Source organism: Haplochromis burtoni, unplaced genomic scaffold, assembly GCF_018398535.1.
Source record: "Haplochromis burtoni strain Fernald_Lab_line unplaced genomic scaffold, NCSU_Asbu1 Contig_359, whole genome shotgun sequence".
Classification (NCBI taxonomy): Eukaryota; Metazoa; Chordata; class Actinopteri; order Cichliformes; family Cichlidae; genus Haplochromis; species Haplochromis burtoni.
In genome coordinates, this window is record NW_024582720.1 from 234110 (window position 1) to 243822 (window position 9713).

Sequence of the window (9713 nt, forward strand, 5' to 3'; positions counted from 1 at the left end):
TCCGAGAAGCTTCTTCAGAGGTGAAACGTCTTCAAGTAACTTAAAGAAGTCCAGACGCTTTTCTTTGCAAGCTCCTTTGTCAACTTTAATCTGCTCGTGTTCACTTTTTATTGTCACATTTATTTATTAAACTACAAACAATTTCCTGTCTTGTCTTCTTATTGTTAACGGTTACATCACTTCCTTTGTGAACATACAGAAACCATTTAAATTTGGACTAAGGTGTCCCCGGCTGAGCGTCCTCATGAAGCCGCCTGCTCACATTAAAACCTGCAGATATTTAAAAGTGGTGGCACGCCTGTAAAGTCACGCCTATGCGAGCAGTTTGGGTGTTTTGCATTTCTAAAGGAGGCTCTGTGAGCCGAGTGTCCACAGATGTGGAAAAACCTGCGGCACAGAAACAAGCAGAGCGTGCAAAACACAACTTCCTTTCTGCGTGTTTTATTAAAATGTCAGAGCGAGGTCTGAAGATCGCACACAAGACCAAACGGGTCAAACAGGAAGGCCGTTTGTCATCGAGTGCGTGAGGTCATACTTCAGACTCAGTTTTAGCTAAAGGAAGGAGGTGATTTGTCTTTCAGCCGGCGATGAGCACAAGGACGCTGAAGAGAAGCTGCTGGATTTGTACAAAATGAAATGTCTGCAGTGGACAGATATCCATGGTTACAGCCTCGACCAATAAGGAGCACGGATGCTGTATCACAGGATGGCTGGTCAGCTGCGCAAACATCTACTGTAATCTGCACATTTCCACTTTTTTTATTCTCAGAATTTTCTTTATGTCTTTATGTTTATAAAGAGACGAGCTGAAACACGAGGCTTTCAAAGATTAGAGACAGGAAGTTACCGCCGAGTGTTTCCTGTGTGGATAACAACAGTAAAACATGACAAAAGACACGATTAATCTGACGTAAACAGCTGATTCCCGCTGTCAGCGACACTTCAGCTTTAACCCTGTGAGCGTCTGAGTGCCTGACCAGCTCGCCGACGTCCACGTTAAATCTGCGGCTCCTCGCATGCCTGTCAGCCAATAAGCTGTCACCATTATTAGCCCGCATCGAAACTGGGATTAACAGCTGCAGCTCTGACACGCTGACATGGAAAACATGGCGGTCTTTAACAGGTAAACAGAGACAACAGTAGCAATCAGCGGTCGCCACGGTGATTAAACTGTTCAAACACAAAGGGTCAGGATTATCTGCTGATTGGATCCTTTAATCTCACCTCTGTTCAGCTGGAAAACAGCTGGATTACATGAGCAGCTATCACAGAGGGGCACGGCCGACACAACAGAGGTCAAAGGTCACAAAGCAGGACAACTGGTCAGACAGGAAAACTGCAGGCGCTCTATTCTGAAAGTGCAGAGGAACTCTGTGTGCATGTGGGCTGGAATCAGACTGTATATAAAGAACAGTCATTCACCTGTCAAAGAGGCCACGCCCCAAATAATGCAAACGTCATTCTTCATTTATATTGAAATTTGGCATGGCGATCATTTCTGATCTGAGTTTGTTTTCAAAATAAACAGACGCCACATGACACATCAGTAATAACTAAGTTATTACCAAACAGATACGAGTTTAACGACCACGCGGCGCCACGCCTCACAGCTCCGGTGCAGAGTGCGACTGTGGCCGCTGAGTTCTTGCAGTTCTTAAACACTGTAAACACAAACGGCGAGTTCTCCCACTTGCCGTTTGTGTTTACGGTTTCATCGTTTTGCTTTAAAGATTCGACACCAGCTGGGCAGCAATCATGGATCCGTCCGGGACCACCTCCTGTTCGATGCTGCTGATTGGCGGGGGGGCGTTTCCCTGCGCTCCTGTCTGCTTCACGTGAGCTTTGGTCTGCAGGTGAGCCTTGAGAAAGGTGAACAGGCGGAAGTGTTTACCGCAGTCGCGGCAGCTGTACGGCATCTCGCCGCTGTGGATGCTGCGGTGCCTCATGAAGCTTGTGGCGAGGTTGAAGGTCTTGGGGCACAGCGAGCAGCGGTACGGTTTCTCCCCAGTGTGTGTGTAGCGGTGGTCGCGCAGCAGCTCCTTCAGACGGTAGCTTTTCCCACAGATGTCGCAGTGGAAAGGTTTCTCCCCGGTGTGGCTCCGCTGGTGTGCGCGGTACTGCGATGGGTTCGGGAACTTCTTGCCGCAGACCTCGCAGCTAACGATTGCGTCGACAGCGGGCAGCTCGTCGGCGGGCAGCTCGTGCGAATGTTTGCTGATGACGTGGTTTTTCAGGCAGCGGAAGCTCTTGCCGCAGATAGAGCAGAGCTGCCGCTCGCCAGTGTGCGTCGCCTGGTGGCTGCGCAGGTTGGCGGCCTGCGTGAAGCCCTTCCCGCAGGTGGGGCAGCGGAACGGCCGCACTTCCTGGTGCACCAGCTTGTGGCGTGTCAGGTGGCAGGCGTGGTAGAAGCCCTTCCCGCAGACGTCACAGATGAACGACTTGTCGAAGTGCGTGATGCGGTGCGTCTTCAGCACGCTCACGCAGGCGTAGCCCTTTCCGCAGATGTCGCAGTGGCAGCTCTTCTCGCCGGTGTGCCGCGCCTTCACGTGCAGGTCGCGATGCGCCTTGTGGTTAAACCTCTTCGGGCAGAAGTCGCAGATGTACGGCAGCAGCCCGTGATTTTTCAGCTCGTGTTCACGCAGTTTCAGGACACCAGTGAACCGCAGGCCACACACCGAGCACGCCGGGTGAGCCTTCTTCTCGTGGTCGGCGAGCCGCTCGCTGTTTGGAAACAACATGGCGCAGTGCGAGCACTGTAGGTGAGTCTCTGTTGCCTCACCAGACACCACGATTCGAGCTCTCTTCCTCCGGCCGCGAGGCCTCTTCCTGACCCCACCCACTGCCGCTGAGGCACTGCTGGATGGAGGCGACGTCGAGCGAGCGTACTCGTGGTCATCGGCCTGAGGCGCAGACGAGGAGGGGGAGAGCTCTGTCCCCTGACCTGTTACATCACACGTGCTTTCATTTCCACCTGCAACAGAGCAACAGGAAGTCTGTGAGCGGGACGTTACTCGTAGACGGGACAGTCGGACAGCGCTCGCACATCTTAAAAAACTATCAAGTAACCTGAGAAAATATGATGTCACGGCCAATCATGATGCTTTGATTTCACGCTACAGACAACACCTTCACCAAACAGGTGCCTGTCTGGGGGTGTGGCCTACTGCATAACACCCACACTGTGGATAAGAACCTCACCTTTTTCAGGTTTAATCAGTGACAAATCAAAGGAGCAACTTCTCACCGTTAGCGTGACTCTCCAGTGACACCAGCACACACTGTGAGTCTGCGGCGGCGTTCTGAAAGACAGAGGACAGGTGTCAGTGCTCGCTTAGCGCTCATTCTCTGGCAGTTTGCTGGACTCACTCACTGACCTCATAAACCAAGATGTAGGTCTGCTTTGAGGGGGGGAAGGGAGCGCCACCGCCGCCTTCGCCTGCAAAACAGGAAACAGCAAGTACACAACCTGAGGCGTTTAGGTGGTGATGTAATCATTCTTTCAGGGACCCCGTCCCAGCTGTTCAATCTGCAGCCAATCAGAGGTCAGAGTACTGACCTCCGGCTGTCTCTGAAACATCCTCACTCCCATCATGCATCTGGCCCACGTTCTCGCCGCTCTTCATAACGCTCAGATTGACCAGCTTCAGGATTTTCTCCACAGCTTCAAAACAGAGATGCTCGACGAGAGCGCCGAGTTTCTCCTGTGAGGAAAACACACACACCGTTTCATGACTCATGTTTTCTGATGATAGGTGATGGATCTTCATTGGGAATGTTCTTGTTTTTAGGTTTTCTTCACTGTCACTCCGACTCCGACAAAACTGTCTGCACATGATCACACATATGAGGGGAAAAAGATTCATATTTGGTTCAGGATATTTCCCAAAAACAATGCTGAACGCTAACCTATACTTGGAATCTGTGAGGTAAAAGCAGAAAAACAGAAAAAGCAGAAAAACAGCTCCTGCTGCAGGTGAATGTCTTTACCTGTGTGTTAAGCGAAACGTTTCTCTTTCCAACTTAAAACATGCCGAAATGTAGGCGGCTTAGATTTCAGTCACAGGTAAGAAGGAGGAGCCAATTTTCAGGCTCTAGGTCTAAGTAGTCTCGGTTGTAATGATTTGTGTCACTGCGTTAATAAATTATTGACGAACTAAAATTGGAGGATTTTTAAATGGAGCTCGGGATGATGACATCGGGACTTTGGGAGTGAGTAAACCACTTAAACACCTCGCGCTTCTTCTTCGTCTTCTCTCGCACGCACACCGTGAGCACGTGAAACCGGAAGAGCTGGAGTTGAGCTAGCTGTTAGCGAGAGTTAGCTGGGCTGGCTTACCTCGGCTTCGAGGCTTTGTCTGTTTAAAGAAGCTCCCTCCACAGCGCTGAAAATCTCCGTCACCACCGCCCTGGCCAGGCTGTTGACGACGAGCGCCACTTCATTCCTGAAAGTGCTTAAATCAGCCATTTTTTTAGGAGTTCCCGCTCTCAGTGGCCAGTTAGCTTAGCAACCAAACCGCTAATGTGGATAGAGGAAGTGACGTAATTGGCTTATCCCGCAGGCACTGGTCGGGAAAGGGAAGCGGAAAGTGAATAAAAGTACATTTATTGATTTTCTGCTGAATCTACTGAAGGCGTCGCGCATTGGATAATAAACATTACGAAAAATCCTTAAATTACATGATTTTAAAATAGAGTTTGGCTTACTTCAGTGTGGAATATGAACGTAAATGTGTCTTTAATGGAATAGAATAGAGATATCCTTTATTGTCCCTCACCGGGACAGGCGGAGCATGCAGATTCACACAAAAGTAAAGAATATGAAATTTAAAAAAACAACAATTAAGAGACTGTAGAGGCAGATTTCCAACATTAAAAAAGCAGGACTCACAGAAATGTGCAGCTGAGTAGGATTATTGGTGCACAAAATGCTGTATATTTGTGCTTAAAAACCAACAACAACAGACTATTTAGCAAAAATGGAAAAACTGCAAATACCAGCAGGATGTAAATACTTTATTGAGTTTGTTGGGAGCTGTGACGGAAGTCCAACAGCTGCTGGGAGGAGGGACCTGCGACACTCCTTTGTGGCTGATGATACACGTGTAATTTAATTCAGATAACACAGAAAAAACAGTATTAAATGGTATAAAAACATTTTTATTTTCAAAGGTGCCTGTTTTTCTTCTAATACCGGCAGCAACGCCTAAACTGGAATTAAATCATATTTTCAATTCATCCTTCAGTTTCATTACATTTGTTTTATAACAGAAAGATGAAGATGAGTGAATCTCTTGGCCTTTTATGAATTTTATTTGTATTTTTTCCACCTATCTGGTTAATTTGGGGTACCGCTAAGTATGTATGGAAGTCAGTGGGTGGCAAAAGTGATAGAAACAATTCACAAACAATTTGAATTAAACATTTATGGTACTCAAAGTTTCCTGTAAAAACTGAATATAGAATTTGGAAACTTTATAGAATGATGCTCTTTTAAAACTAGTAGTAAATATGTACCTCTTTTTTTTCAGCTGATGTGTAAAATTAAGTTTTAATCAGTGTTTGTGTTAATAAATCACAACAAAGCTCAGCTGATTCCAAAAATACTTCTTTATTTTCCACCCTGCTGAATCTCCACCTGTATAAGCATATACTAATAATAATATTAATAATAATAATAATGATAATGATAAAATGTTTGAAATCTTACATTTAAATTACATTCACAGAGTTTCAGTCAAGCAGGTCCAACTATAAAACACAAAAACCAACAGGAAGAAAACATTAGATATTCTCAGACTCCCAAAAACCATGGATATAAAACATAAACACACACACACACACACACACACACGTCTTTCACAGTCTTTTAGAAAAGACTCCAACCCCTCGAGGCTGATCTGAACGTCACAGCATCGGTGTTCATCTTAACGATGAACATTAGTTTCCCAGGAGCACGGCGAGCACAGCCAATCACTATTTTGTTGTTTCAGAACATAAGTTAGCATACTTAATGATTAGCATGCTTAATGCTAGTGCTCTGTTAGTATCAGGCTATTTTAGCACACTAACAACACTTTGTCGCACAGTGCAGAAATTACCACCGTAGCATGCCACTAGCATGGTAAATCTGAAATGTTCAAATACTAATACAAAAAGTTAATAGTAGTGATTAAAGCTTTTTTGAAGTGCTAAAGTTTGCTAGCTGATCCTTATAGTATAACACAGGGTTTACATATATTAGCATGTTAGCTAAAAATAGCTTTAAGTAATAGCATTTTCTATCAAAATATGTTATCATGACTCATATTTTCCCATTATTTGTTTCACTGTTAACACTTGTTGACAACTGAAACTTTTAAAATCATTGTTTTTCATCTAAAATCAGAACTTTTTTTGTCGCTAACACTGAGAAAATAAAGTCAGCTACAAAATGCTTACATGATCAATCCTGCTGATATTTTAACAGGTAGTAGCACACCAAAACAATATTTATATTAGCTCTTAGCTTTGTTAGCAAACCAGCAGCTAGCGTTTGAACAAACTAACTTTGCATAGTAACAAGTAAAGTTTTGGCTGAGTTTGTTTCAATTGGCTGTGCTTCCTGAAAGAGCCAATCCCATCACAGCGCTGCCTGAACAGAACACCTTCCTCCTCTTTGGTCAGATCATCTTCAGCTATGTTCGTCTGATTCGCTGCAGCTTTGTTGCTGTGGTGAAGAGGCGGTTCTTATCGAGGCTCCGCCCTCCTCCTGCTGCTGCTGTTTAGATGAGCTGGACAGGTCAATGGCCACCTCCTCCTCCACCTCGTCCTCTTCCTCCTCCATCAGCTTGTCCTCCTCCGGCTCCTGGGCCTTGCCGGAACCTCGTCGTTCCGAGGCATCGCAGAATGAATCGGAGCGCGCCGAGTCGGACGCCGGAGGGCTGGAACACTTTTTGGACATTTCCAAAGACTTCTTGTGCATCCCTGTGGGGGCGGAGTCACATTCAGGTTCAGTCCAGTGCGAACTGCAGTGTTGTTTACATGTTTGTTCACTGCTATGGTAACATGAAAACATTCAGGCCCGTGTTACACGCAGCACTTCATTGTTTACTCTAAAGGCTTATTGATCACTGATCGGTGTGTATTGATGCTGCTGTGGTGCACGTGTGGCACTGACGTGCATGCGGCTCACCGAGCAGCCAGGGGGCGCACGATCCCATCATGCCGTTCTTGGCAGAGTTGAGGATGGACTCGGGCAGCGGGATGGAGTGTCGCACCATGGCGCCGTACAGACCGTACTCCGCCATGACGCTGCTGCGACCCCAGCACTTCTCACGCTTACGCCACTTGGCCCGCCGGTTCTGAAACCACACCTGGAAATAAAACAGGAAGTACAGAGGTCAGAGGTCATGCCCAACACTTGAGCAGGTAAACAAATAAATAATGTGTTACACAGAGAAATAAAAACAACACGATTTCACATGTTCACAGCATTTCTCAATAAAATCAACAAAACAGAACAAAGTTCAGATCAGATTAAAGCCCAAATATTAAAAACCAGACAGCCTCTTCAAATAAATTCATTAAATCAATAATAAAAACAATTTGAAAAAAATACTTTTTTTTTCAAATTGAGAAAACTTGTTTTTACGCTGATGTTTCCCCCTCACAGGAAATCTCTCTCTGATTTGAATGATTCAGGGTTTTCGCATTACAGATGTTCCTCGGATCAGTTCTCCACTCTGCTGATTGGTCAGATTGGTGTCACCTGATCGGGACCCTCACCTGTATCCTGTCCTCGGGCAGCTCCGTCTTCATGGCCAGCATCTCCCGGGCGTACACGTCGGGGTAATGAGCCTCCTGGAAGGCCTTCTCCAGCTCCTCCAGCTGGTGGGAGGTGAACACCGTCCTGAACACAGCAGCAGACTCGATCATGTTTCATTCTTCATCACGTTTGATCTTCTTCATTACTGACATCACTGATTATTTTATTTACACTTCTAAGAATTGTTCATGACTGAAAATTAAACAAAAAAAAATCAGGTTAAAATATGAAATCTTTTTATTTTATTATCATCATCTGTCTTCTCTCCTTAATTACTGGAACCTGATTATTGATTATTATTTATTGAATTCAGTAAAGCAGCCACGGTTTGGTTTGTTCCTCCATTTTTTTTTCTGTGATTTGATTGAAAATGTTTTCTGCTTTTCACTAATGGAACAATCACGATTCATCATCAACATTATAATATTTATGACACAAAGCTTTCAATAATAAAATAATAATAAATGTTTTTTAATAATCACGATGAATCAAAGTTCTTTTTTCTGCTAGAAACGAATTAATTCGTAGTTTTAACTTAATTAAATTATATTTAAGCCTTGCGCAAAGCTGAAATGTGTCTTTAAAAATCATTTTTTCGTTTCTTCTTTTTTATTTCTTCACGTTGCTGAATTCAGAATAAAAATCTGAATGTGTGTTTGGGTTTTTTCAGCGTTTTTTCTCTTATTTGTATTTTTCTCCGAATTCAACGGAAACACCGAACAAACATGCAAAGAACACAGAATTAGAATTTTAAAAAGGCCAAATGTTTAAAAATGACCCTGAATTATTTCTTCGTTTTAAAAACATTCGGTTCGTTGAGTTCTGCAGTTTTCCTCACCGGTGTCTCCTCTTCTTCCTCTTCTGAGAGTTTCCGGAGGTTTTGGAGTCGTTTCGGTCCGACAGACACTCTTCATCTGCGACAGCAAAGAGAAAAAAAATCAAATCTGAACGAAAAATCATCAGAAACAAAATAAAGTTGAGATAAAGGAGCCAATAAACTCGGGTCGGTGATGACGCTGAAGGCCTCGTGACTAAATCCAGATTTAAAAAAGCAAAAAATATTTTAGGGACGCGTCAGCACAGAACCCGAGCCGGAGCGAAGGGCTCCCATCAGGGACCCTTCTTCCAGCCTGTCTTCGTACCGGAATAGGCCTCCCGCTGGGCCTCCAGGTTATGCAGGTAGTGGCTGTCGGGCCGGGCCTGCAGCAGCGGCAGGTGTCCAGGCAGGAAGCACGGCGCCCCGGCGGGCTGCTGCGCCGCCAGGCTGCACAGGAAGCCGAGGCCAAGGGGCAGCGACCCCCCCGGGAAGGAGAACCCGCCGAGGCCGGGACCGGCCCCGTGCTGCTCCGTCCCGGGCCCCGAGGCGAAAGGAGCCCCGCCGGGCTGCTGCCGGGCCTGCAGGTCTGTCTCCAGGCCCAGCAGGTCGGTGATGGCGAAGCCTTTGGAGCGGAGCCCGGGGGCGTGCAGCCGGCTCTTGTCGATGCCGAAACCCGGGGACAGCAGCTTCACCCGCGGCTTCTCCTCGCTGAGCTCCTCCCGCCCGGTCATCATGGAGCAGAGGAGGTGATGATGCAGAGGAGGTGATGAAGGTGGAGAACAGAGCGGCAACGGGCGGCGGGCAGCTTTATCAGGCCCGGGATCCCAGCGGCGGCCAATCAGGGCACAGAGCAGGAGGGGGTGGGGGGGCTCAATCCCAGAGGATTAATTGCCACCAATTTCCCTCCAATCCGATCAGGATTTCAGAGGAAGAAGAGGAGGAGGAAGACTGTTTATCTTTGATGCGGCCAAACATCACAGAGCATCCACCAATCAGCTGCTGCCATCAGCACCATCAGATTTCACAAACCTAATCTAGGCTCCATCAGGGCCGCTCAAACTGTGGGGCGCGGCCGCCGGGGGCCGTGCTGAC

At 46.5% G+C, this 9713-nt stretch overlaps 2 protein-coding genes and 1 long non-coding RNA gene across 4 annotated transcripts; 1 reads left to right on the forward strand and 2 right to left on the reverse strand.

Annotated features, from left to right (window-relative positions):
* Window positions 1–14: 14 nt before the first annotated feature.
* Window positions 15–5298, reverse strand: LOC102305753 (zinc finger protein 708). The gene is made up of 5 exons (XM_005943013.3): window positions 4337–5298; window positions 3557–3701; window positions 3375–3436; window positions 3245–3299; window positions 15–2971 (listed from the first exon to the last, which is right to left on the reverse strand). The coding sequence occupies exons 1-5, from the start codon at window positions 4463–4465 to the stop codon at window positions 1725–1727; spliced, it is 1638 nt and encodes a 545-aa protein (XP_005943075.1). The 5' UTR covers window positions 4466–5298; the 3' UTR covers window positions 15–1724.
* Window positions 4059–8008, forward strand: LOC121815902. Its single transcript, XR_006055461.1, has 2 exons — window positions 4059–4209; window positions 7681–8008. It is a non-coding gene; the product is annotated as an uncharacterized LOC121815902 (long non-coding RNA).
* On the reverse strand, window positions 5590–9501 carry vsx1 (visual system homeobox 1 homolog, chx10-like). Of its 2 annotated transcripts, none has more exons than XM_005943015.2 (5): window positions 8947–9501; window positions 8643–8718; window positions 7765–7888; window positions 7172–7352; window positions 5590–6963 (listed from the first exon to the last, which is right to left on the reverse strand). In XM_005943015.2, the coding sequence occupies exons 1-5, from the start codon at window positions 9353–9355 to the stop codon at window positions 6671–6673; spliced, it is 1083 nt and encodes a 360-aa protein (XP_005943077.1). In that variant the 5' UTR covers window positions 9356–9501; the 3' UTR covers window positions 5590–6670. The 2 variants fall into 2 exon arrangements, with proteins under 2 accessions (XP_005943077.1, XP_005943076.1); XM_005943014.2 differs by having other exon boundaries at window positions 7157–7352; window positions 8947–9499.
* Between the last annotated feature and the right edge of the window lie 212 nt (window positions 9502–9713).